This window comes from Cyclopterus lumpus, chromosome 1 (assembly GCF_009769545.1).
Source record: "Cyclopterus lumpus isolate fCycLum1 chromosome 1, fCycLum1.pri, whole genome shotgun sequence".
Classification (NCBI taxonomy): domain Eukaryota; kingdom Metazoa; phylum Chordata; class Actinopteri; order Perciformes; family Cyclopteridae; genus Cyclopterus; species Cyclopterus lumpus.
This window is the reverse complement of record NC_046966.1, coordinates 14,569,442-14,596,304: the sequence shown is the minus strand read 5'-3', so window position 1 is coordinate 14,596,304 and position 26,863 is coordinate 14,569,442. Positions and strand designations below refer to the sequence as shown.

At 38.9% G+C, this 26,863-nt stretch overlaps 3 protein-coding genes across 7 annotated transcripts; 1 reads left to right on the top strand and 2 right to left on the bottom strand.

The window, feature by feature from the left end:
* LOC117737128 lies at positions 1–6,281 on the top strand. Of its 3 annotated transcripts, none has more exons than XM_034542837.1 (11): positions 1–194; positions 338–377; positions 472–550; positions 923–1,282; positions 1,415–1,528; positions 1,730–1,844; positions 1,974–2,083; positions 2,186–2,328; positions 2,471–4,248; positions 4,344–4,451; positions 5,407–6,281. In XM_034542837.1, the coding sequence occupies exons 4-11, from the start codon at positions 1,007–1,009 to the stop codon at positions 5,697–5,699; spliced, it is 2,937 nt and encodes a 978-aa protein (XP_034398728.1). In that variant the 5' UTR covers positions 1–194; positions 338–377; positions 472–550; positions 923–1,006; the 3' UTR covers positions 5,700–6,281. The 3 variants fall into 3 exon arrangements, with proteins under 3 accessions (XP_034398728.1, XP_034398719.1, XP_034398711.1); XM_034542828.1 differs by having other exon boundaries at positions 1–377; positions 923–1,054; positions 1,142–1,282; XM_034542820.1 differs by having other exon boundaries at positions 1–377.
* A 154-nt stretch (positions 6,282–6,435) lies between these two features.
* zmp:0000001082 (integrin alpha-M) lies at positions 6,436–20,143 on the bottom strand. Of its 3 annotated transcripts, none has more exons than XM_034532112.1 (31): positions 20,007–20,143; positions 18,410–18,527; positions 18,109–18,200; positions 17,907–17,974; positions 17,671–17,785; positions 17,410–17,540; positions 17,167–17,309; positions 16,846–16,996; positions 16,410–16,545; positions 16,219–16,292; positions 15,565–15,682; positions 15,248–15,390; positions 14,566–14,712; positions 14,022–14,219; positions 13,432–13,562; positions 13,080–13,237; positions 12,826–12,992; positions 12,237–12,356; positions 11,524–11,594; positions 11,309–11,450; positions 10,442–10,540; positions 10,210–10,289; positions 9,995–10,075; positions 9,779–9,854; positions 9,139–9,246; positions 8,983–9,024; positions 8,765–8,890; positions 8,560–8,673; positions 8,434–8,460; positions 8,208–8,318; positions 6,436–8,034 (listed from the first exon to the last, which is right to left on the bottom strand). In XM_034532112.1, the coding sequence occupies exons 1-31, from the start codon at positions 20,050–20,052 to the stop codon at positions 7,792–7,794; spliced, it is 3,576 nt and encodes a 1,191-aa protein (XP_034388003.1). In that variant the 5' UTR covers positions 20,053–20,143; the 3' UTR covers positions 6,436–7,791. The 3 variants fall into 3 exon arrangements, with proteins under 3 accessions (XP_034388003.1, XP_034387994.1, XP_034388012.1); XM_034532103.1 differs by having other exon boundaries at positions 17,907–17,989; positions 20,007–20,142; XM_034532121.1 differs by lacking the exons at positions 17,907–17,974; positions 20,007–20,143 and having other exon boundaries at positions 18,410–18,524.
* A 2,458-nt stretch (positions 20,144–22,601) lies between these two features.
* Positions 22,602–26,289, bottom strand: LOC117736001 (nicotinate-nucleotide pyrophosphorylase [carboxylating]-like). Its single transcript, XM_034540970.1, has 4 exons — positions 26,037–26,289; positions 23,858–24,168; positions 22,922–23,053; positions 22,602–22,811 (listed from the first exon to the last, which is right to left on the bottom strand). Exons 1-4 carry the CDS (start codon positions 26,287–26,289, stop codon positions 22,602–22,604), a joined length of 906 nt encoding a protein of 301 aa, XP_034396861.1.
* Positions 26,290–26,863: the final 574 nt, after the last annotated feature.

Genomic DNA, 26,863 nt, shown 5'->3' with positions numbered 1-26,863 from the left:
AGAAGTGAACGATGCGGAATGATGGAGTGAGCCATGTGAACGACAGTTTACTGGACCGCAAATCAAACTTTATTTTGTTTTGGGTATTTCTGGCCTTAACAGACAAGCAGGTGAGGAGAGATAATACCTGGGCGGGACTAACGCAGCTTTGTGCGCGAGCCAGCATTCCCCGCTGTGCAGGTGGCTGTTAAAAAGTTAGTGTTTTGCTTTAATAACTTCTGACTGGATGGTCACATCTACATCATGCTAGTATTTCCATCAGAATAAACAACTAACTAATGACGATCAAATAAAATGGCCTTCGCAAACCTGTTCTCGGGACTATCTGCTGTCGAAGAAGGTGTCAAGAGCCCTGGTCAACCCGCCTTTACGCACAGGTAATGGTATTTAACTATATTTAGCCATTAGCTTTAATGTGTATGTTATGGCTATGGCCTTATTCTTTAGTTAAATACTTATTTTGTTTTACAGGAACGACACTGAGAGTGGTCAAAGAGGCAATGCCAGAAAGAGGAAAATCCAGGTTGAGCAGACTGGCCCTTATAAAAAGGTGAGATGAACATTTAAGCTCATGTTAATGCAGTTTAATACAACAGCCTTGCAATAGACCTGACCTTCGTGAAGGTTGTAATGCTGTAAAATGTCAGTGTTGGTTAATGCACACCTGGTAGACAGATACACAGGTAAATAACATCATGCAATAGATAGAATGGAATTATTGCACACTGGCGGCACATTTTACGTGAGATACGTTTCTGTAATGTATGTTTGCACCTTTGTGTAATTCATCATTAAGTTATATGGGGTTTGTGCTGCTTGTCTGCACAACATGTATTTGTACTTGTCAAACTTGAAAAGGATGTCTTACAATATTAACAGGCATGTCCTTGACATTTAATTTCTTTGCATTTTCTTTCCACAGAAGCTACGTTACGAATCCCAAACAACCAGAAGTTATAATGCTACATCCTTCAGGGAAGATGACTCCAATGCCACACACTACCATATGCATAACACTAATAGCCAACATTCAAGAGTTGGCTTCACCAAAGAAGTGATGCATAATCAAAATTACAAAGCTGGTCACAATAAAAAAGGTCAGAATTACACGACTAAAAATAACCCTCATGTGAACAAGCAGCAGCAGAAAAAGAAGCCGGAGGGGCAGAAAAATCACCATCAACAGAAAGATGGATGGAAACCTGCCAATAAAGGGGGAAGCCATCAGATGCAACCTTGGGGAAAAGGTGGAAGATACAGACAAAATAAAAATGACAAGCAGGTAAGCAAGAGCATCAGCCTGTAATATGTTGTATCTTGAATGAAAAAAAAGAAATGCTTCCTTGTAAATGTCTTTTCATGTATTAATCAAAACATTTGTAAATTTCTTTGTTATGCTCATCTTTTCTCTCAGGACGTCCAAGAAAAACATAAAAGGTCCATGTCCCAGGAGTTCAAGGACCAGAATGCCGTGTTGGTGGATGGGCGCTTAATTTGTCGTCATTTCCTTTGGGGAAGGTGCATCAAGGCAGGTTATATTATTTATATATATATATATATATATATATATATATATATATATATATATATATATATATATATATATATATATATATACATATATATATATAACGTGATATACCAAAGTTGACCTGTCTAAATATCTTGTAGGATAGAAAGAAAATCTCATTATTCTGATTTTATTGAGTGTGATTATAACTGCACACAGGATGACGACTGCCAACTGGAACATGTTAAGGGACACAACAATCTCGTCAAAGAAGTGTGCAAGTTCTACGTTCAAGGACTTTGCACAAAGGGGGAGAGCTGCCCCTACATGCATGATATCCTTTGGTTGAACAGCAATGATGTGTACATTTTTTTTAATGAACCCATTGCAGTAATAAATAGTGTACCATTTGTCAGAAATTGAGGGTTGTTTAATATCTATTATTTCCTTTACTAAGCTGCACAGTCCTTTCCTTGCAAGTTCTTCCACAGAAAAGGAAAATGTTTTCAAGGAGCAGATTGCAGGTTTTCCCACGAGCCACTTAATGACCTCACAAAACAACTGTTGCATGAGGTGTGTATGTAAAAAGCCACTCGTGAAAATGTTCTTACTATGTTTTATAGGCATTGCTGGGTGCTGAAAACAATTGTATGTCTTCCCTTCTTCTCACTGCAGATATTAAAACGTGATGATGACCTCTATGAACTTTCAAAAAAAAAAGCTGAACAGGAGCCGCCAGGACAGCCAGAGAACACAGATGAGTCAGAAGTTACAGAAGCAAGTGGGACTTGCACTGATATACTCCTGCAACCACGCAGGTATGCACATACACACCTTAACTTGTCATTGTGATTCTGTAAATGCATCAATCAATTCTTGCGTAGGAATTCAGCTAGTAATCAATCATTCATACCAGTTATGATATGAGTAAGTAGCATGCTGATTTTCTTTATTCTTTAGGCCTAACTTTTACAACAGCGGAGAAACAAATGCTGAGAAGGAAACCTTGTTATATCAGACTGAAAAGCTGGCTGATGTCATGGAGGAAGCTGATCCGCCAAGTGCATCAGATGCTGCCCAACCGTACACCCCCCCGTCAAGTAACCTTAAACACGAGGAGCCAGTTTGTTATTCAGTTGCAGCAGTGCTTGGACCTCAATTATTCAAACCTTTCCCTTGTTTCTTTACAACTCCAGAAAGTCAAGAATCTGGCAGTTCAGTCTCTGCAAACCCAAGCGAAGTTCCCTACTCTGTGGATGCTGTTCTCAGGTCTTGTAAATCAGTGGAAAATTCTACCTTTAGACGCACACCTGCCCCCCCTACTGCACAAAATGTGTTCTATACCCCAATAACTGACTTTGAACAGATCACTGTTCCTATGCTGAGCTCAGAAACCCAAGATGCGAAGTTCTTGCATTCGGTAAATGCTAGAAAGGAAGTGAACAATTCCCAGGAAAAAGTATTCAAGAGCCTGTCATCCCTCCAAGTGCACACCAGTCTGCTTTCAAAGAACTGCCCTAGTCCTAGTCTGGCCTCCAGGGATAACGAGACACAAGGTGGCAAAATGCCAGAATCAATTAAACCTGCTCAAAGAACTACTTATAAGGTCAAGTTGGAGTTGCTGCATTCTCCTGCCACTGGAGTAGATAAGTATGTGTTATCCAAAGGAGATATGAAAGGATGCATGCACGTACCTTTGGATATGACATGCTCTGACACCTGTAAAAGTGAAGGTGTTCTTCCTTTTGTACGCACTAGGCGCAAACACATTTTTTCAAGTCCAACATCTACTTCCAAAAATCCTACACAGTTGAGGCTCCATCTCCCTGTTCTGACATCTGACTCGGAAGCTTCAAAAAAGCCTTTTTCTCCTATTTTACATTTCACAGACTTTAAAGGTGGAGCTGCTGTTCCTGTTGAACCTGTCACCCGCTCCTTTAAGACAAGTGATTCTGCAAACTCTGCCAGTTGTCATTTTGTAGAAAAACAACCAACTAAGATCCACCTGCACTCCAAAAAGACACAATCTGGCCTCAACCATGACACACAACAACCGAATTCAACTGAAATCCCAGCCGAGTGCAGCAGTAAAACAGCACACGATTTGGCAGTCGGATGTAAAAAGACCCGTAAAACACCCTTTAATAACCTTTTCGCAAGTCCCATTACTGACACTCTGCAGCCCGTAGACAATTCTGTACCAAGTTCTTCTTGTCCTCGAGGCTTCATTCAATCTTCCTGTCCTGCTCCACAGCCTGCAGGTTGCAGGAGTAATTGTGTTAAAAGGGCAGTTGAACCTGACAAAGCCCCTGACAGGTCCTTCCTCAGCTTTTTTGCTGCCGCTCTCAGTGCTCCTCCTCTCCAAAGCATCCAAACTCAACCAGATTATTCAAGGACTTCCTCCTGCTCTCAACAGTCAAAGCAGTCCGTTGATAATGCATCTCATTTATCAAACTCCAAACCAAGTACTTCTGATTTAGAGACACCTCTTCAACACCAGGTTAATACGGTCAAAGAAATATATTGTGCGACAAGATCCGCCTGTTTCTCTCCTAATCCTAAAATAGAAAATTATGACAGCTCAACGGAGCACATAAAAAAACCTACAAAGCAGATGCTGAATCCCGTCTGTAGCCTTGATTCTCTCGGTGAGACATCTACCAGTCCAACTCCTTGTGGTAACAGTCCTTCTACAACCGGTGCTCATCAGCAGCTGCCATACATCGCATCCGACAAAGGTAAGGACATGCTCCCCACTGCTTATAAATACTAGTGGGAAATTCTGACTTGCACTGCTGAAATATGTTAATGCCTCATTTTGTTTGATCTACAGAAGCAGACACTGTAAACAATTCAGTTCTGAAGACACTCTTCCTGTGCCTGGGCCCGTACCACCAGGATGGAGAGCAACAGGGCAGTATTCAGATCAGTGTCACTTCAGGTATGCTGTTGACTCATTCCTGTTGAAGAGTTTTATATTAATGAGGGCCGGGCCCTTTGAAAACGTGCCTGTTCAGAACAGGCCGAATGCTTGGCCTGTGGTGTTATGCTCAGTTTTCTTGAGAGCTGCTCTTACAAACAACGTCACACTTAGAACTGTGCTCTCCTACTCACGGTCAGTGAAATACACTGACTCAGGGAAAAACACCATGGGCAGACTTAACCGTTAGGCAAGGTAGGCAACTCCCAACAGATATGAAAATATTGAACTATGTTATTATTGGAAGTCAAAGTACCCTGAAATCAATTACAAAAGGCTCCTAATCCACCTAAAAAATATGTAACTCAACTTTTCACAATTTACTGTGTAATTCAACTTGAGAGGAAAATATTGTAGGACTAAATTTACCTGAAAGAAATGTTACGTTGCAGATACAGATTTGACTTTAATTATAACAATAATAATAATATGATGCATTATTAGCATTATATTATAATTGAAAGATCTACCTTGAAAGTGACATTAAGTACATGTGAGTACATTGGGCTGATAATGCATCTCTCTCACTCTTCACTTCAAATGCACAGTATTAATATCTTTACTATTATAGTTTTACTTCAGAAAAACTGTTTTTAGTAGCCTCCTTCTACCACTCCCAATACCAACATTCCCACTTCGAGAAAGGGTTGAAAGTAAAGCAAAAGCACAGGGTTTACATACATTGCATACATACATGCATACATACATACATACATACAGTACATACACACATACACATGACTGTTCTTCTGGGTCAGACCTAAGTATGTGTGGTGAAAGAGCTCTGTCCATTCAATTGAATTATTCCAAGTATCTGTTCAATAAATGCTTAAAGACATTGAAGTGTTTCACATCACATTTGTTTTCTCTAAAGGAGATTGAAAAGGTTAATTTCCACACCATTTGTAATCTGCAGACTCAAGACTGCAAGTCCAACCGTCCCCTGATAATACAGCTGCACACTCAACGGAGCACCAGCCGTCTCTTCAGACTCCTCAAATCCCCTTTGAAGGAACAGCTGGATCTATCTTCAGCAGTCCAGGAACAACTGAACTTCAGGTAATAAACTCTGGCACATGCAATATGCTGGGCCAACCAGTGGCGGCGCTGAAGCAGCATCACACCCGATCAAGACAGAAGAAGCAAGCTGGGGATGTGGCGGTCAAACCGCTAAAGGACCTTTTTCAAGTTTTCCACTTTGGACATTAACGTTGGATTTACTTTTATGTTAAATCTTGTAAATTAGGTTTTTATTAATTTTGCCTGCATGAGTGAACCATGTTATGACAGTGCACATATTTATTTAAAATATACAGTCTTCTTTGTATTTACTTTTTTTTTTGGTGCAGTTTTAAGACTTAATTATTGTTATATCCAAAATGTAATAATTAAACATTAAAAATATTTTATGTGTATATTACATTTTACTTGTGCACTCGAAATATAATATTTCTGTTATGGTGCTGCAAAAATAAACTTAATTTGTCTTCTAAAGTTTGCAGTTGCACAACAAATTGGTAAGGCGCTCTTATTTGTTTTCAATGTTCATAATTTAGTTTAAATCAAATAGAAGAATTCCCCAGGTATATAGTTTTGATTGAATACACATAAATAAATCAGGCAGATATAGATATGAACTTTAGGATTTCTCGCAACTTAAAAAAGATTTTCCATTTGATATCAAGTATTGTTTTGCAGTACAGAGGTTACATGTTGAACAATAACAAATAAATGCATTTAATTCATAATATACTACAACATGTATATGCTCTGCATGTGTATATGGCTGTTTGTGACAAACGTCCGTGAAAAGAAAATATCTTTACTTTATCTCTTACAAAGTTGTCTTGTGTGTTTTATTTATTTAAAACTGGACATCATAGAATGAAGCATGACAAACCAAAGATAATCATTTAATACAATATTCAAGCTCTCACAGACACGATTGGATCGTTGAGGATTTTTATTGATTGCCCAAACAAGATAATCTAAGGAATAAGATAAAAAATATATACTGTACAGACAACAATGGAAGGCTAAACAATTTAAACTCAAAGTTGATCAAACTGCACGCGTTAACACAAAAGCTGATCTCAAAGAAGTACAATCTTGCTGGCAAATTATGACAATTGTTAATTTTACTTACCACTGTATTCACTCAAATGATCTAAAAGTTATACATTATAAGAAGCAATCAGCTATAATACAAGTAGAACTCACATTTGCTCAATAAATACTGTGCTTGTGTACAGTTACAGTGTATTAAAAAGGAGGGCGGATTGAGAGGTTCCGGGCTGATGTAAAACAGATGCCTAGTTCAGCCATTTTCAACACATTAAATGTCCATTTTTATACATTTCGTTCAAAACGTCAATTGATCTGTGAACGGAGGGAAGATTGTAATCCTTGTCTCTGTAAAAAGTCTGTGGCATCTGATGGGAATGACCTTTCTCCCTCCTTCACCTGAACCCTGGTCAATGACCTTGATGTTTTACCAGTCGATGCTGCATGACCACGTTCACAGACAGCTGATATTTCTGGTGTTCATTCAGTTGTTCGTTCAGCGTCCTGGCAGTTTTACACATTATTGTTTTACACGTTATTGCATGAAATGAAATAAGGGTTTTGATCTCCCACTGATACCAGACCAGTAGTTACCACGTGACTAAAGTTTCATACTTAGCCACCTTACTTATAACTGAACAAACACTACTTGCTAAGGAAGACTGAGATGCAGTTGTCAGCACCGGAGAAAGCTAATACTCTCCTGGCTCCAGTTCAATATTGGACGGACATGAAAGGTATCAATGTTCTTATCTAGCTATCAGCAAGAAAGCCAAACATTTTCATATTTTTGCAGGCCATACCAGAAGTTAGCATCGCAGTGGTTCCCTCAACCAAAAGAGAATAGCCAACACAAGCTACACTTCCACATTTTGTTCTGCAAGAAACTCGTCACAAGTGAACATTGTTATGATGTTTTTAAGCATGGATGCAATCGGCAGAATAAAAAAGCTGACGGCAGGCTAAAAATGAGCTGCACCATGCTCTCATTACTTCATGCCACCACCACTAAGCTGGTGTTTGGTGTGATGACGTTTAGTCGTCGGATTTAGCCCCTTGTTAGCAACCAGCCTTTTTTAAAACACATGAAAATTAAAGAGTGGGATATTTAGTTACATATTTTGTGCCAAAGAACAAAACGTTAAAGAGCTTGTGTTGATAACAAACCTCATGAAAGGTATCAATCAAGTTCTGCAGCACTCTAAGGATCTCCTGTGCATGCTGCATGCATTATAGTTCAGTCCGCCAACTCATGCAGTTCCTCCTCTGTATCAGCTGTCGTGGAATTGCTTTTTGCCTCACCATCATCAAGAAGGGAGATTTCCTCTGTAGGTTTGTCATGTTGGCCGTTAGTCTCTGATTGGCTGACTAGCCCACTGGTGGGGGCCGATGTGGGCTGTGTCGCGCTGCCAGGCTGTAGAGCAGCGCCGTCCTCCTGCTCTTGATAATACTCCATCGTTCTCCTCTTAAAGCAGCCCAACTTAGGACAGAGACGAGAATATCATTAGACTAAACGCCACAGACACATTTACAGCAGAAATGTGTGATTTATATGCTTTTGGATCAGTTCTTAAGATTCAGCTGGAAGTGTGTCTGGGATAGACGGTTTTCTTGTATTGTGGTTTGGAATTAAAATAGAACGTCAACTCTCACCTTAAACATGATGACGGTGATTATGATCAGAAACAACAGTCCCAGTCCAACTCCAGTTAACATGATCAGGCGTTGATCCGGGAGGATTATGAACTCAACCTGAACTTCAGTCTGTCGGCAGAGAAAATACAAGTGTTCAAAGTGGGGCCTCTATGCATTTGAATGAGGATCTAAAATGTCTTGTCGATAAAATAGTGTTGGCTGCTAATGTGTAGACTGAATGTACCCATTTCATTGTTGGTTCGGACTTCTCCTGCGTAAAACCATATTTATTTGGTTATTGTATACAATAATTTATCCTTAAAAAGCAATATCTTTGAAATGGCACAACTGTGGTTTAACGTGAACATACCTGTTGTTTATGAGAGTCCAGCACATATCGTTGCTTGTCATAGTTGACATGTATAAAGCTTTTAAATTTAACCTCTCCGCCATCTCCAGTATATCGTTTAAGAAAGGCAATATTCTGCAAAGTAAGAGTATGTTAATTCATGATGTATTCACCACTTTCAATGGTATATGTGGTATGTATTCTGTCTGTGTTTGCTGCTACGTACCGCTGCATGCTGTTTGAGATCCCTGAATTGTACGTCTCCTGACAATGTAAATTCAGTGGGTGATTCTTTCTCCAGGATGAAACTGTCACACACTATGATTTTACAATATTTTTCTGGCGAACAGTACTGTAACACAGTAACATTTTATTTTATTAGGGGATTTTAATTCCACAACATGTTCAGTTAGAATATGTTGACACTAAATATGTTTTACTTACTTCAGATTGTGTATCAGTAATGCCTGTGCAGTGAGTTTTGTTCTTTAAAAAAATAAGGAGAAAAAAGGTAATTAAGGACGCATTAAGGATTTGCATTTCCAAACAAAGCAGCAGTATAATCACGTAAAAGTAGCGTTCTGTCAGTCGCCGAGTTACCTGCTGAACAAAGACGTGATAGTTTGTCATTTCAAAGTTTTGTTCCAGTTTAGTTGGGAAGACCAGGGACACGTTGACAGGAAAGTCCTTGAAACCAAGATTTTCTATCTGCAAGGAGAGAGAGAGAGTTGCAAAAAAATAGTTTTTTTTAATACATTTTGGGAATTACACCCTCTTGCTGTGAAACAACAGTGCACCACCATGCAGCCCTCAAGTAGCATGTTATGTCTCATTAGTTTAGTCCATACAAACCCTGTACTGCATTGCAACCCAGCTGCTCACCACTAAACACCACACAGTTAGCGGCTAGCTGGTGAACATTGAACATCTAATTCACCTTGGAGTTGGGAAAATCCAAACTAGGCAAAGTGTTGAAAAAAAATTGAAACACAACTTTAAATGAATGCTACTTTTGCTTTGTTTCGGCTGGATGTGTAAATAGGCAAATGTGTGCTACGGCAACAAGTTCCCCAAAACATCTTTACGGTGATGATGTGTCAGTGTTGCATTCGATATTTGTTCCGCTCTTCTCCTGAAGCCAAACGATCAACATTGGCAGACCTAAAATTGCAGCTTGATCAGTGAGCTACTTAATGATTAGTTAATATTAGCTTTGATTGGCCATAATTTACTGCCTCACCTTGTATGTAGCAACTATTTTTTTAGGCCCAGTATCCTCTGTTGTGAAGTTCAGATAGTTGATAGAGTCTTCTTTCCTGAAAAATGTATAATCACAACATGCAGGTGGCTGGAGGACAAGAGGACCACTGACTGGATTTAAAATGTAAAAATTAAAATTATAAAAATGACTTGGCATATATAAGAACAGTTCCAAAATGTGAATAGGTACACTTACACCATTACTGCCATTTTAATTTTAAATTGCACTTTGATGCTTTTGGTCAGGAAAGCAATCCTGGTGGAGTTTGTATTATCACTGAGGATGTAAAAAGCATTTCTTGTGAATATTAAACACTAAATATGTACTGATAGTAATCAATAATAGTTTAGTAATAGATATACAATGTTTGGCTTATGTCTGTGTGTTGGATTGTATTAGAAGGCCGCTACCTTTCACCAGTAATGTTCATCGTAATTGTGTCGTCCCACTCATACTCATTCATGATGTGGAAAGAAGTCATGAATGTTGCCTTCACAGAAAAAAAGACAATGATGTTTGATGTGAGTGAAAGAGAAAATATCCAAATGAGAGAAGTTGCAAAGGTTGTAAATGTCACAGGTTCAGGCAGTTGGTCACAGTTCTTGATTTCTGAAACTTCTTTCCAGGTGCGATATGACTCACTGCTGATCTGCTGCGAAACACAGGACGGCTGATGCCACATATGGTTTTGTCAAGTACTCCCTCGAGATCTTGGCAGCTGTGGATTGTTGGTCTTGTTGCCTGTTTTAGGAAAACACGTGAACTGAGACAATCTGGAATTCAATGCTGTGACATTTGTATGGACATGAGTAGGTGTGTTTTAGTTTGAGCTTTCAGGCAAGTCTAAAGATTTCAAACATTTGTTCTCACAGATTTTGTGATCAGTAACACTTCTAACAACCCACCCAGGATGTGTTTCAATTATTGTACTACTACTAGGTCCATATAATATAAGATTACAGTTACTAGTCATAAAAGCCTACTATAACCAACTCTAGGGCAATAATATACCAAATTCAACCAAACTGCTAAAACGGCTGGTCGAAATAACGCGGCTATTTTATAATCCTCTCGTGTGGTGTGGGCGCTACACTAACTCACTAGCGCCTCTTGAGGTACAAGTGATATTACAAGACGGGACGGGCCAGGGCTAGCTGCTTTGCATGCTCATTTCTGTAAATAATTGCTGCAACACATAACTACACATTAACATAATGTACAAACTGTACATTTATGTTCACTCTGTTGGTAATATTAGTTATTTAAAAAAAAAAGTTTTAAATGAAAATACTAGCCAAAAAGTTTTAAATGAAAATACTAGCCAGAATGTACACATTGCATCTTTAAACAGAGCTAGGGAGCAGGCCACAGCTCACTTCTTTCTAACTCCACACACCCAGATTGATTTTTATGCAAAGCATTGTTTTCTTCAGCCCCAAGAATGACTCAAGTGACATCACTTGAGGCAGGTGTACAGGTGTATATATAAAAGTTACACTTTTAAGTTACCTTTTTAAAAGTCATCCTAGAAAAGGAGAGGCCTCTGGGATAGTGCATTGTTAGGCTGGTGTTGTAGGAGTCATCACCATGATTGGACAGTTTAACAAGCACTTGGAAGTATTGTTCTTCTGCCACCAATAATGTTGGAGTCCTAACAGAAAGAGAGTACATTTGGTCATATGATAATATTACAGTTGTGTGCTGTGTTAATAATGTATACATACATGAAGTTGAACTCCACGTCAAGTTCGGCAATACAGGTGTCATTTTTTCTACAATGTTTTTCAAAGGGAACCTGTAATAAAAGGTCTGTTAATTTCATTATTGAAAACGGCGAGCAAGACAGGATTCCTTTGGAACACAATAAACAAACAATACCTTGTTACCAGACACATACATTATTAGTCACAGACAATTGTTGTGCCAGTTTTCAGCCATGCCAGGCTTCAATGCTGGCAATGGTAGTTTACCGCTCCACCACCGTGGTCACAACTAAAATAGCTCCACACATTTTGGATGTATTGCCATGAAGTTGTGCACAGATGTTTGAATTAATAAGAGAAGTGAGAAATTGAATGACTACTGGCTCCTGATTATTCATCTGGTGGCACCAGCAGGTTGATAGAGGGAAATGTGTCAACAAAAAATAGTTTTCTCACCAAAGGAATTGTAATAACTTTGAAAAGATTAAGATGGTAAATTATATCCTGGCTGTCAAGTAACAAGCATTGCATGTGTAGCCAAAAGCCTGATACACAGTATAGTAGATATTTGAAAATGTGCATCTTCAGTAGAAACAAATTCCTTGTCAATATAACAACAACAACAAAAGATACAACGGTTTTACATTTTAAGTTTCTACCTAGCCTGGAAAAATACCACTGCTAATTAATGAATGTGACTGCCTGCAGCATTTTGCTGAGGTCACTGTACATACCTCAACATCAGCCTGAGACATTTTGCTGTCCATATTCAGGACGGCACTCGCACTCTCATTGTCAACTTGGAAAAAGTTTAATCTGATGCTGATGGGGGATGATGTGTCTTTCACACATTTCTGCAAAAAATAAAATCAGTCATCTGCATGTTGTTGAAGCACAGGCAAAAAGTCGACAGATAATTTGAGCAAATGTGGTGTCAACATTAGACTAACGGACTGAATAATGAATTTGTGTATTATGAAGCGAATATGTTTTATTTTTATATATCTAACAAGTTTTAATGGAAATCCTCATCAAACAATATTATTATCTGTGAAGACAAAATTGAACACAATTTTGCGGAATTTGTGGCATAAAGAGCCATTAGGACACAGACCCAAAGTATTCATTTTGGGCTCTTAATTACCTTAACTATAAATTTGACAAAACATTTGTGGATTTAAAGTGTGTTGTAACCCACAAAGGTTTTGTGGATGTATCTAGGAATTAACTATATGAGGTATAGATACATTTATGACATTTAGAGCTGCAGAGTTGGTCATAGCTGTATATGTGAAGGTGATTATGATCAATTAATCTCCATACTGGCATGTAGACTGAGTAGTTGAAGCAAGTATCTTCATCCCTCAGCTCGTAGATAGAGGTGAGATTTCTAGATTTCTTGTTGGTTTGACTGAAGAAACCTCGAAATATTGGTCTCATTGGATCCACACAGAGCATGTACGAGATGTTCAGGCCGGAGCTCATTGCCGCTGCAAACATCACACATAGATCAAGGTTAAAATACTGATAGGGTGTGATGTGTCAGCAGCTGCTAATATATTCCAGTCTGGCCGTACCTGGTTTGCTCTTTGTTGTTTCTACCATTTCAAAGCAGGCTGTCAGGGTAACCATTGGTAAAGTTTCATCTGTGTTGCCCAGACAGTCAATGTTGTCAGTACTTATCTTATTCGGTATAAAAGACAGACGGGCATTGACATTAAAGACGGGCCTGGACCTGAAAGACATTCATCAAAAAGATGGCTAATCAGACTTTGTACATGATATTTTCTGGAGGCTGATTGTATACTTATGCGTGAAGGAGGTTTAATAAGATCCCAGTACATGAATTTTAATCGTGGCTTCAGCCATTCAAGATGCTTTTATAGTTGCTGATTGACAGTTTCACATGGATGTTCACAGTGTCCATACCTTAAGACAACAGCAGCGCCCTGTGATCCGACAACAATATCTGGGAGTCCGTCCTCTCCGAGGTCAATGTGCCCATCAATTGCTTGTCCAAAGAATCTCAGCACAGGCTTTATTTTCTGTCCCATGATTCTCTGGAATAACATAACACAACTGAACCCGTGCATGATTTGCACACATATGGAAAGGCATTCATTGGAGAGGGGGTGGCGTCAAATGCTGTGTGTTTAGTTGTTTTAGTCGATGCTCAGTGTGAGAAAGATACAGGTTTTTAAAATCACTGAACAATACCCTGATGACAACTGTATCCTCTACTGAGAAAATAATATGACTGATGTCTTTGTTAGTTTTAATCAAAATCCAGTTTCAGTTTGCAAACACACCAATTTGTCTAACCCTCATGATGTTGATGCACTATTGAATTTGTATTATTATTTTATGGGGCTTTTTAGTTATTCAGAGAAGATAGAGAGGAAACTCCTCTAAGCAGAGTGAACATTCACCAAATGTGTATGTTTTAGAGCCAACTGCCGCTATCCCAGAAATACAATTAAACTAAAAAGATATAGTTTGTCAGTTTTTCTCGGTCTCACCTGGCTGAAAGTGCTGCGTATCCCTCTGTGTCTGTCACCCAGGTAGATGTACACAGTCCCTGTGTTATCATTCTCAAGGGGGGCTCCAACAGCTACGTCTCGTAGTCGATCTCCATTTAAATCTGCAAGACTGGATATGGTGGAGCCAAATCTCCCCATCGATGATGCAGTCACAATCAATTCATGTTTCAGTTGCATCTGTTGGAAATAACATATGCTCATTGATTAAGATAATAATGCATGTATTAGCTCTCAGGAACCGTATTAAAACTAAAACACAGATTCTGAACTGTGACCTCCCCCATTGGTTTGTGCACTACGTTTTTTTGGGGAACAGGAAGTGACACAAGAGGTTGGAGCTTAGTACAACTGAATGCTGAAAAAAAAAAATTCTGTGACCAAAATGTTACAATTAACTTTTATGAACTGAAAGCACACTGTGAAAGGGATAAAGTTGTCAGACCAAAACATGGTGAACTCCCAGATTGTACAACGTCGTAGTAGCGAGCGGTCAAACACATAGTAGCCATTTATCACAGCCCACCTCATCCGTCAGTGTGTAGACGTAGATCTGGCCTTCTTTCTTCTCATGAGGATGGTAAAACAGTGGAGCTCCCACCAGCAAGAAATCGGTGTTACCATCTGAGTTGACATCTACTGAGCACAACTCTGCACCAAAGTAAGAACCAATCTGAAAAGTGAAGTTTATATCATTTAAATTCAAAACAATTATATCCTGTTTTGTTTTTTAAGTACATGTACTGACTGTATAAACGTTTTTTTTTTCTTTTTCACAGTTATTCTTCAAGCAAAACTAGGTGTTGCAAGTGCAAGGAAGTGCTCTGGTTTCCTCTCTGCAACTGCAGAAATAATATGACGTTGCACATTTTCAGAAAGATGCAACATGCAGAATTTTGCATCTTTAAATGCATTTTATCAAACAAATATTCATGTTTCACTTTGCAAAGTAGAACCTGTAGTCCTGACAGTAAATGTTAATGCAAGGGGTTCCAGTTGTCTATAAAGTAATAAATAAACTTTCCTTTTTTGACAGTTCCTTAAATACAAAATAGGTTCATGAGAAATTACCTAAAAATGAAGGACGCTAGCTCCAATGGTATAACAAAAAGAGATGCAGGTAAACATGCTGAGCACAGCACCCTTAAAGCTTACAACTATCTTTGTTAAAAAAGACATTTCAAACATTTCTCAACACAGTTACTAACCTGGTCCCCATTTATTCTCTGGGCTGCCGTCCAGTTCTTCCCATTGAGTCTGAAAAGTACGACCTGTCCAATGTGCTCAAATCTTGGTGCCCCGGAGAAATATAGAGGAGCGCTATTCTTCTCTCCAACAGAAATAGAGTATCCTGCAACAGTGTCAGTCACATATGATCAGAATGCAAACTGATTGAGGTAATTTATTGTGGCATATGTTTTTCAAATAAAATAAAGCATCAACATCTTTAACCAACTATAAACATTTAGTTATTTATAAAGAAGCAGCTAATCTGAAAAGAAAGAAACAACGTTATGTTCAGTACCCATGTAGGAGTCCATCTGCATGTGTGGATCATCAATTTGTGTATCTTTTTGTTCATGACGGTGTTGGAGAGAACCACGCCAGCTGTTTGATCCCACTGAACCCAGAATCAGTGTATCCTGTGAAACAGAAATGTGCAGGTCTAGTCAGCGCATTGGAGAGGAGTGGAGTTACCAACAGTAATTATGTTGGGAGGAGAGAGATAAACTGTGGAAGAAAAGAAATCATTTAACAGACATCAAAAAAAAAATTTGCAAGCATTTGTTAAATAGCTGAGAATCCTTAACTTGTGCCATGGATGAAAAGTAGAAGATAACAGGCCAACCAGGATGTGGCACAGCATGTAACACAACTTAAGTAATATATTATGGGACAATCGTACAAGATGCAGTCACAAATCTTTGCAGGTGTGCAGTTGAGATCAAAATGAAGGCACAATACAACAATGGTCAGATCAAGGGAGGTATGGGTGAATAGGAAATGGGGAAGGGACCAAGCATTGTCCCAAATTGGCATCGCAAGATGATAATTCATGCTTTTTATGAACCAGATAAAATGTTGCTGTTTAAAGATACGGTTTACCTGACCCTGTATGTTTATTTATGGGTAAAAGATGTTGAATCGATCCAGATTTAGTCTTTTTTACTTTACTCACGTTGTAGAAGACAGCACTGAATCCGCTCTGAGACATTTCATTGGTCATATCGCCTGCCCGAGAGACTTTGGAGCCTAAACAGAAACCATGAGCACTTCATGTTGCTAAATCAGAGTTTCACCAGGGAGATAAAAATGATTTGTGTAACATTATTGTAAAACGAGAGGAAAAAAAACTGAATTGAACATCACCTTCCATTTTAAAGATCTTTTTCTGAAAGTTTTCCAGTACTTCTTTCAGTCTGTCATAGTTCTCAATTTTGAAGGCATTTTTGTCTTTTGGATCTGAAGCAATGGCTCTGAATTTTTCCAGTTTTGCATCTTTGACCTGAAACCAGAATGCTTCTTGAAATAATGTAGTATCCCAGAGTCCAATGTCAGCTCGATAAACAATACAAGTTTGTACAATCTTGGACTTAAAACTGGAATCTGTACAAGTTGCACTAGACAAACTATTTGTAAATGTTCTAATGTTGTTTTTTTTAGAAGTATGACATTGAGAAGAAGTGTATTATCTGCATAGTGGTACAGTTGTAAGACTTAATCCCTGAGGCATTACTTGTGTGACTGTTTTAGCTGAATAAATAGATTGTTCAGATAGACAGAGTAATGAGACATCACAGCTTACCCCAATTACAAAGCGAATTATGTTTTTCTCATCATATCTTTTAATAATGCCATTTCTGTCTGAATCGCTGGGATCTCCATCTGTGATTAGTACCACAACTTTAGTTGCATCAGGAGAAGCACCTGACTCTGAGTTGTCCAAGATTTCATCCCTGAAACACATGTAAAAGTAGCATTAAAAATATATCAATGAACATGTATTAATTCAACAAATAACATGCTCATAATCATAAAGTTGTACTGCGCAAGTTCTTTAACAACAGCTGTTATTTAAATGTTATTAAATTAGAAGTTGGGAACTGTGTAATGTAACTAAACTTACAACACGAATTTGAGGGCTTTATGTGTGTTGGTGAGGCTCCTCAATTGTGGTTCTTTTTGAAGTTTATCGCTATCCCTACCAGCTTGGTAGTCGTTGAAGTCAAAAACCTTTCGATATTCGGTGGAGAACTGAACTGCTGCAAACTGAAAAAAGCAGACATGATCATATGGTATTCAACGTTATGTGTATATGATTCAACAAATAAATGCTATGAACGCTTTAATTCAGCAGTAGCACAAGGACCTTGATTGATGAGTTCTTAAGGCTGTTCATTATATCCACGATGAAATCTTTGTTTTTGTTGAACTCGTCCTCGCTCATACTCCGTGATCCGTCAAAAAGAAAGACAAGGTCCACTGTCTTTTTTGTGCATTCTGAAAGAAGTTAAACATTGTAAAGGATATTTAGTCGGCAAAGGCATTGAGAATGTTATTTCAGTATGCGGAGAACAAGTTGTAATAACCACAGAGTTGTAAAAGTTGACACTCTCCAAGAGTCTTTTACCCTGGAAAGCAGTTTTGAAAGAGGAGATTTGCTGAAGTTGATTCGTGATGGTGTAGCACACGCCGTTCACATAGGAGTTCTCATTGCATTCATGGACTACACTTGGACTGCACACCTAGATCAGAACATATGAAGCAGAATACATTGATTTATCATACTGATTTCTTCAGAACTTGTCACAGAGAAAGTGTATTTGCGATTTTATCAAACTATTTGAGCTTTGTGATTTTTCTCACAGTGAATTCGGAGCGTTTGGCATCTTCAGCTATCGACAGGCCAAAGTGCTTGACTGGTATTGTTGTGTCTGTTAGAGAAAGATCTGCGACAGTAGCAGTTGATTTGACATTTCATATTGTTGCATTGTTGGACACAGTAAGTTGGATAACATTCCTTATACAGTATAATATACATTTTATTTATAAATAAGGATTTATGTACCTTCAGGGGTGAAGCACTGGATCTGTTGGTTTTGGTCCGGTTTACACATGCTCCCAGATCCATTTAGCCGCAGCGGTGCAGTTACGATTATCCTGTGAAGCAGTTAACCATATTAGTGGCCGAGCACCACCGCTTAGTAAAGGGAATAAAATGCTTCTGCTGTTGACATTAGAACAATCTCTTTGTAATGCAACAGGAAGGTGAGTCACAGGATGCAATATCAGTCAAGATGATGAACCACAAAGTGCTCAAATGAGCTTCTGATAACAACAGAACCACCAAGCAGAAAATGAAAACTTACCCTTTGTCTGTGCCAGACATGAATTGAAGCACTTTGTATCCAAAGAAATCATTTTGTTCCCCAATATAGACATCTTGAGGTGTCGTATCAATGTTGAAAGTCAAAGAGACAGGGATGGCTGCAAGCGAAAAAGACCACACATTCAAGTTTTGGTAAATGGATTTGTAAATGGCGCTCTTGTCTACCGACCACTCAAAGCACTTTAACACTACATGCCATTCTCCCGTTCCCATCCATTCATAAACTGATGTTAGGGGCGACCATGCAAGGAGCCACCTGCCCATCAGGACTAGCTAACCATTCACAGCCTTTCATACAGTGCAGGCACAGCGTATGGGAGCAATTTGGGGTTCAGGGTCTTGACATGGACAAGCGGGGCCAAGGATCAAACAGCCAATCATCTGATTGGAGAACAACCCACTCTATCTTAATCTAAATAGATGGCAACTCATTTTAAATTCATAAATAATCTGAATTTGAGAAATATGAAATAACATTACTGTTTTAGAAATAATGTTATATTTTAAAGATTGGCTAGTAATCTAACATTGCCAAGCATTCAACAATTTGACGAGAGATTTGTGTGTGAAGTGCAGTAGCAGCTATTTCTCAAGCTGCTGGCCTTAAGGAGACATTAAAAGTGGGCAACAGAGGTCTGGCGAGCTCAGATTTTTTAAATGGTCAATCATGTAGTTTTCAGACACAACCGAGTTTATCAGATGTCACACATCTCCATATTACGAAAATATACTACACCAAAAAATCTAAGCTAGTTTCTTCTCAAAACGTTCTGACATTGTTGTTGACCTTATTTAAAATGAAGGTGTGCTACCCACATTCACGTGCTTAAATGCATTATGCAGATGTGTGGCATTAATTCCGAGGGCACACATAACCAAAGATCTAAAGAAAGCAATGTGCTCTGAATCTGTTGCGTGTGTACATAGCCAGCTTTACAAACAACCTTTCCGTAACACTTTAATATGATTTTTTTGTCAATGTTGTAATTACAGCCTGTTAAAAAATCACTTGCAGTGTGCTCAGCTCTCTTGCTCACGTTATAGGGTTTTTTACAACATATTGTTCAGAGGGTCAGTTAACTTAAATCACAAAACAATTCCTAGTTGTATTGATAGTTTTGATTTGTTTTGTGTGTGAAATATTCACCTCTCGTTTTTTGGGACCACCTTGAGGCAAATAAAATGTTGTGCTGCTCAAAGACATTTTAAAAATTACATTTTAAAATGTCAAAAATAATCTTTTTTCTTTAACACCACGGAGCTTTTAGTTTTGATTTCTTCTGTAAAAAGTAATTTCACCACGATAGATTTCCTGAGCTTTTGCACTCGGCACAATTTTGAGTGTTGAAACTTAAATGATTGAATATGATAAATTAAAGATTAGAAGGGTTTCCAACTTCACAAACAATGCTATATATTTTTATTTTATTTTACCCTCCCGAAAGGAGCTCACACAACATACAATATCTCTCAAGGGTTTGTAGCCTCAAAATCACCTTCAATTGGTTCCAAACACATCAAATATTCCTATATTTCCTTTTTGTAGATAAAAATTGTAGCAAAATGTGAGATCTTACCAACAGCCACCATGTAGGTGAGCAGGAAGATGCGCTGCTCATGCATCTTTTCTTATCACTGAACAGTGCTGCTGCTGCTGCTTGAGACATGTGATACTTCCTGTTCTTCAAATGTGGGTGTTTCCTGAAGCTGCTTCCTTAGCTGCTAATTAAAGGGAGGGGGGAGGGGGGGGGGGGGGGGGGTGTTGCGGCTTCATCACCAACCAACACACACACATACACACACACACACAGACACACAGACAAAGTGGAGTGTGGACTCCTTTGAAAACCTGAACGCATTCCTTGACAACAATGAGCTGGAAAATACAATTATTCCATGTATGAAGGCTCATATCTTAGCCCTGCAAAAGCACTTTCAGAAGTACTTCCTGAGTATTCTGCAAAATATGACTGGATACGAAACACCTTTCAAGCAACTGCACCTGCAGACCTCCCTCAATACCACAGAGGAAGAGCAGTACATTGACATGACATCTGACTCAACAGGGAGACTACAGTACACATCTAGTTCACTGCTGTGTTTTAGGCCAAAGAGCTATGGGCATACTGTTGGCTTTTGCCACATCCTATTTATGGGAAACAGGGTTTTCTGCAGTTGCTGCAATGAAGACCAAATACAGAACAAAGTTGAACATTGAAAATGAACTGAAAGTGTCTATCTCTAACCAGCAACTCCGCTTTGACACAATTTGTAAAACAATGTGTAACAGGTTCTAGGCTGTCACATGCAGGTACTTAAATGAACTTACAATGTATTACAATGGCCATATACATACATGAAATTTGGCATCTGCATTTATCCCATCCTAAGTCTTTAGGAAAGAGCCCGGGGAGCATCGTAGGGTTCAGTGTATCCCTTAATGAAACTTTGACTTTGTAGTGGACATCTACAGAAAGATGAGAATTCAGAGTGTGCCCTCAACTGCGAAGCAATGTCACCACTAACCACTAATGTAAGGATAGTCAAACTCCCAGTTATATTACAAGCTCAATGTGACTTCTTGTGTGTAAACCCTTCCTGCTTATGAGGCATGGTATCATGTCAATAATATATACATTTATGAATAATAAATGTTTTTTTTATTAACACACTTACTTGAAGTAATTATGATTATAACATTAAATTTATTATAAATCAAAGCCATAGACATTTGTTCACAGCTTGAATTGTTAACTAAATAATAACGCTCCCTCTGTGTTAATACTAACACAGTGTCTGAAACCAATACAGCACCTACTGGCACCCTCACCCCTAAAACTGTCCTGTCTGATAGCCAAAGTCTACGCTGATTCAGAATGTGACCTGACTCTGAACTAGCCTTTACTTTACGAGTGAATACCTTATCGATTGACCCACACTTGTTCGTGGAGGTAGATCTTTTCCCCATTTTTATGAACTATTTATGAACAAAGCTAAGAGTCAACATTTAAAGAACAAGTTCAAGTGTAATGCCCAGAACCTATGTTCCTCCAGATCTTAGCACAGACTTAAAGTCAAGTGAGCAAAACTGTGACCTGCAGCCGATCACAGCTGAGAGTATCTTGAGCACCATGATAAGACTTGGCCCTTTGAACCTTGTTGTCATCCAGTCGATGACAATTCATTCATTCCTATGTATAGGTATATGTTTTTACTTTGTTACTGTACCATTCAGTCTGATTTATAGAACATTGTATTCTTAAAAACATGGCGAGTTGTTTTTAATGCTGTTGATAGTATAGGAGTACAACTAAAATGAATCCCAAACTCTCCCTCTTTAAAAACCTTTGACTCTAATATGTCAACATAATTAAACACTCATTTTTAACTTGGCTTTATCCCATTTTTTCCTGGAAATGTATTAAAATTAGCAAACATTTACTGCCTTTTTTGCACATTTAAACAAACACCAACAGCTCACAACATACTTTGAGTAAAGTTATGTTGATCTTTACCTCTGAAACAGAACGTGGGGGTTTTGGTTTCATTTTGGCTGCCTGTGATGTCTGTAGATTATACAAGAATAATCTGGACATATTTTCTGGAAAGAAATGTTGTTGTTTTATTTTTTTTCAATGATGTGAGCACCATTCCCCTCCATTGTGTTTGGGGTGTCAGCAGATGTTAAAACTCAAAACCTGTAAAACTGAAACAAACTTATATGTGTGGCTAGACACTACTATTAGAAAATAATTCTAATAGTGAGAAGAAAAAAGAAAAGAAAAAAGTTTGGTTATAAATTGTAGGTTGCCTGCTAGCCTATAATATCATCTTAATTTCTTTAGTTGTCTTATTATAACGTATGTATACTATTCCTTAATGCAGCTTTGCATATTTTGCTTTTTGAAGAACTGCATGAAATTGTCAATGAGCCTAGACGGCCCTACCAGTGAAGCAATTACAAGCTTGTTTCTATTTTGTTTATTATTATCAAATGACTGATAACACAGTGAGCCAACAGGATGTGAATTGTTTCTCACGCTTTAGAAACAGAAGTTAACTGTAATCGTAGCTATTCTTGGAAATAAACTGAACACACAATCAGAACAATATTTCACACATATTATCATTCAATCAGTGGGCCACTGTGTACATTATTTTTGTGGTGGTCATCATTCTTGCAGGCTTGAGTTAACAACAGGCTTTTGAACCTTGAGTGAAAAGTCCACAACTGGGCATCCCTGTGTTATGCAGCCCAGAGAAATGATGTCCACATGTGGGGATAAATGCGTCGCCAAGTTCTCCGGAGTCACTCCTCCACTGGCCTCGATCAGTAGTGTTGGGAACTCCTCCTTCAGGGCATGAGCTGCAACATGGAGCTCCTATGGTGATAGACATGTGGAGGAGGGATGTATTGTCTCATATAGTGGTTCAGTGGCAGGGTGAGTTCAAACCAGGCAATTAAAAGAAGTGTTATTTTGATATTTTTTACCTGAGGTTGAAAGTTGTCCAGCATAACAATGTCTGCTCCGGCTCCAGCTGCCTCTCTGCCCTCCTCTGCAGAGCGGCACTCCACCTCGATCTTACTGCTGAAGCCAGACACCGACCGGGCAGCTTTCACCGCCTGGAGAACAAACAGGGTGGATTTTTTTGTTGCATGTGTTGTAAACACATCAGACTTTAGGACATATGTCTATCTCTGTCAAACATTGTCTATCTGCAACATAAACCAAACTTCCTAAAAACAGACTTGATTGCAACACAAGACCATAAGTATTCATACATACACTGTATAAAGGAAGCCTATCCATGACTTTTTTTAACCTATTAGTAGTTATTTTGAAGTATTAATAAAAGTATTTAAAAGGAGGACAATTAAAATAACAAAGTCAGGTTGATGGTCTCCAAAGTAAAATATTTGAATGCTTTACATTTGGTGAACATTTTATTTAAAAATCTATAGAAATGGAAAGATTATACTTTTATGAACATAGGAAACCTATCCTATATACAATTTCTAGCTTTCAGATGCACATTTGAATGTGAACAACCTAAATGTAGTTTTTATTATGGTTTTAGTGATGGAAATGTCTGACTGTCTTTTGATCAGTCGGTGGGGTGTTTTTGAGGTACAAAATTGCACATAAAATGTGATTAATTGAACCCAAATACATTTAAATAGATTACTTCAAAAGTAAAATAGTGTAATGCTATAAACAGAGGGTTAATTAATTATCTACTTTTTTAAAGTTTTGTCAACTTTCAATACATTTAGAAATCATGTATTTTGTTGCTTTTCAAATGAAATATAACATCATGACCCCTTTTTGTCTTGTGAACATGCTTAACATGTAGAGGTTTGTGTTATGTTAATTTCTCAATGAGCTGTGAGAACAAACATTGTCCGATCTATGGTGCAGCCGCCCACCTGTGTGATACTTCCTGATGCCCAGACATGGTTGTCCTTCAGCATCACCATTCCACTCAGGTCCTGTCTATGCATGGACACACTGCCAACCAGCATGGCATACTTTTCCACCAGACGGAAGCCCGGGGTGGTTTTGCGTGTGCCCGCTACTTCTCCATGCCAGCCTTTCGCTGTTGCCATTGCCTGGAGCCGAGAACAGCGTGTGGCGATGCCCGAGGCCCGAGCCAGGCAGTTGAGAGCCGGTCTTTCCCCGAGGAGGAGGCACCTGGCTGGGCCTCTCACCACAGCAGTCAGCGTAATAGCATCTGGACCTGTTGGATGAGACAAAGACCATAACCATCACATTCTAGCAGCCACTGGTAACCAATGCAGGGTACGGAGTAACGGTGTAGTGCGGGAGAACTTGGCTAGGTTAAAGACCGCTGCATTCTGGATGAGCAGCAGAGATTAGATGGCACATGCCGCACACCAGCCAGTAGCAAGTACCAGTAATATCGGTGCAAGATGACAAGATCCTGGACCAGAACCTGTGTCACACCATGAGCGGAGAATGGACGTCCTGATGTTGTGGATAATGACAGACAGCTGGTCATCTAGTGTCACACCCAGGTTGCTCACATTTCGAGTCAGGGAAACCACAGAGTTCTCAGTGGCAATAAAGAGGCCATAGAAGGAAAAACAGCTTGGTCTTGTCAAGGTTGATCTTCAGGTAGTGTGCAGACATTCACTGAGAAACATCAGCCAAGAGAGTCATGCTAGAACTTAATGCTAATTGATCTTAAGTAACGTACATTTCCTGAAACCATATATGTGTAAGACGAGGGAGCTAGTCATTGACCTTTGAAAAAGGAGCGAGACGCATCTTGAGTTATTACCAGATGTCGGCAGGTTGAAATCGTTTCTACTGCTCTTACAAATATCTTGGGGTTCATATTAATACGAAATGTAATTTTTTTTGTATTATTGCTTTATAAAAAGGCACAGTTCAGGTTATTTTTCCCCAGGAAACTAAGCTCATTTGAAATGAGTAGGAAGATTTTGTATAGATTTTATGTATTTGAATGTTTTGTATCAGAGCTGAGGGTCTAGTTTCTTGTTTTATGCTGCAGTAAAGATAATAACAACCAATGAAAAGAACAGGATTAAAGGGCACTCCAACTATTTTATGTTGCACTGTCATTAAGTTGGAAGCCCCATAAGAGACACATTTTTAAAAAGAATATTCAAAACTGATGCAGCAGAAACTGAGATATTCTGACCTTTTAGTCAGTACACTGTATAACATTTTGTAATGCAACTCAGTAACATCTTCTGTTAAATTCTCTGTGCCCCCTGATGACAGAAGTTTCATTTCCTCAGACTCTAAACCGCTCTGACAGCAAACAGTTTTCCCTGGCTGAGTTAATGTTGCCGTTGTAAACACTCTCCTGCTGTACCAGTGAACATCTAGGGAATGGACATTGAGATGGTGAGATCTTACAGGTACCTGGGTACCTGAACAATAAATTGGACTGCACAGGCAACACAAATGCACAATACAAAAAGGGACAGCGCGGACTCTATCTGCTGACTCAGGTCTTTTGGAGTACAGGTAGCACTCCTGAGAACCTTTTTTCGACTGGTGGCAGACATCTTTTATGGAACGGTCTGCTGGGGCAGCAGCATCACGACTGCCGACAAGAAGAGACTGAACCGACTAGTCAAGACGGCCAGCTGTGTCCTTCTAGATCCAGTGGAAGTTCAGTCCGATTATATCATGTTTTTTTCTGTCTCTTGTTCATTTGAACTTTCCACACTGCTGCTGTAATCTTGCAAATGTCCCGCTGTAGGAATAAAAAAGGATGATCTTATTTGATGTACTTGTACTCTTTACGTAATCTTTAGGATTTTTTAAAGATGTATTGGCTACTTTACTGGTTTAATTTTCAGAAGCATCACTTATATTTTGATTTTAATTTAATGGCTCGGTGGGCTCCTGAGCTACATTGATGTCCTCGTGGAATATGTGCTAGTTTGTCATTTATTGTTAGTGGCGGTGTGGCTTTGATATGTGGACTGTTGGTGCTGTCTGACTGGTGCATCTTTTGTCCAAACGACCAAACTAGTTTCCTCTCTCGGGATCTATAAATGTATCTAATCTAATATCGTGGTGCTTTGGAAGACAATGTGTAATACCAACCAATCTCAGCTCCCTCTTGATGAATCCAGTCCACGGTGCAGCCAACCTCAGTGAACACTGCTGTGAAGAAGGGGCTCCCTGCCAGGATGCTGTTTGGTGTTTTACACAGCAACTGTGCCTCGACTTCCTTTGACCCCACGCACACTCCTGCCAGGTCAAAGTTTGGTGTGTCCTCTGCCAGCCACTCTCGTGCCAGCCGAGTCAGAGTGTAAGGTGGGACGGAGTGCACTGCTTTGTGTGAGGGCCGAGACATTCTGAAACATGTGTAGATGCAGGAAACTAGTAACTTGTTGTTCCATATGAAAGACATGTAACATGTAAGAGGAAGCTGCTAATCAGATAATGAAGTGAAATACCTCTCAATGGGCTTTCTTATTTCACAATAACTGAATTTCAGAATATCCTGGGCTATGTGCTGTAGAGGACACTTTCAAAGTTTAATGATACCTTTGTATTGTTTCTCTCACTCTGTTTCCATAAGAGAATGACAGTGGAGGGTTGTAGCAAAGTAACAACTGTAGGGAACACTAAAGCAGATATTACACTCTGACAGACTTAAGTGGCAGCAACGAAAAACATCATAGAAGTTATTTATTATAGTCTCATATGCATTTGTAAAAATAACAAGAAGCCTATATGTTGAAACTACATTCAACAGATCAGTTTTTCAACACCCAACCCACCAAGTTCCTCTTTTATGTTAAACTATACTAACTATTAGAGGGAAAACCTAAATAAGGTGGAGAAACATAACACATGAGGCCTCCATATAGGGCCCAAATGATGGGAATCATAGGCTATGGCCTTCACAGTCACCATGCAACCCA

Coding starts and splice junctions, on each gene's coding strand:
- LOC117737128 (XM_034542820.1), top strand. CDS start 295: ATGGCCTTCGCAAACCTGTTCTCGGGACTATCTGCTGTCGAAGAAGGT. Junction 378..471: donor CAACCCGCCTTTACGCACAG/GTAATGGTATTT, acceptor TTTGTTTTACAG/GAACGACACTGAGAGTGGTC. Junction 551..922: donor AGACTGGCCCTTATAAAAAG/GTGAGATGAACA, acceptor TTCTTTCCACAG/AAGCTACGTTACGAATCCCA.
- zmp:0000001082 (XM_034532103.1), bottom strand. CDS start 20,052: ATGCATGAGCAGCGCATCTTCCTGCTCACCTACATGGTGGCTGTTG. Junction 17,310..17,409: donor TTAAGAACTCATCAATCAAG/GTCCTTGTGCTA, acceptor TGCTTTTTTCAG/TTTGCAGCAGTTCAGTTCTC. Junction 11,595..12,236: donor TGTCTCAGGCTGATGTTGAG/GTATGTACAGTG, acceptor CTTTTATTACAG/GTTCCCTTTGAAAAACATTG.
- LOC117736001 (XM_034540970.1), bottom strand. CDS start 26,289: ATGTCTCGGCCCTCACACAAAGCAGTGCACTCCGTCCCACCTTACACT. Junction 24,169..26,036: donor TCAAGAGGGAGCTGAGATTG/GTTGGTATTACA, acceptor CTCATCCAACAG/GTCCAGATGCTATTACGCTG. Junction 22,812..22,921: donor TGGACAACTTTCAACCTCAG/GTAAAAAATATC, acceptor CTATCACCATAG/GAGCTCCATGTTGCAGCTCA.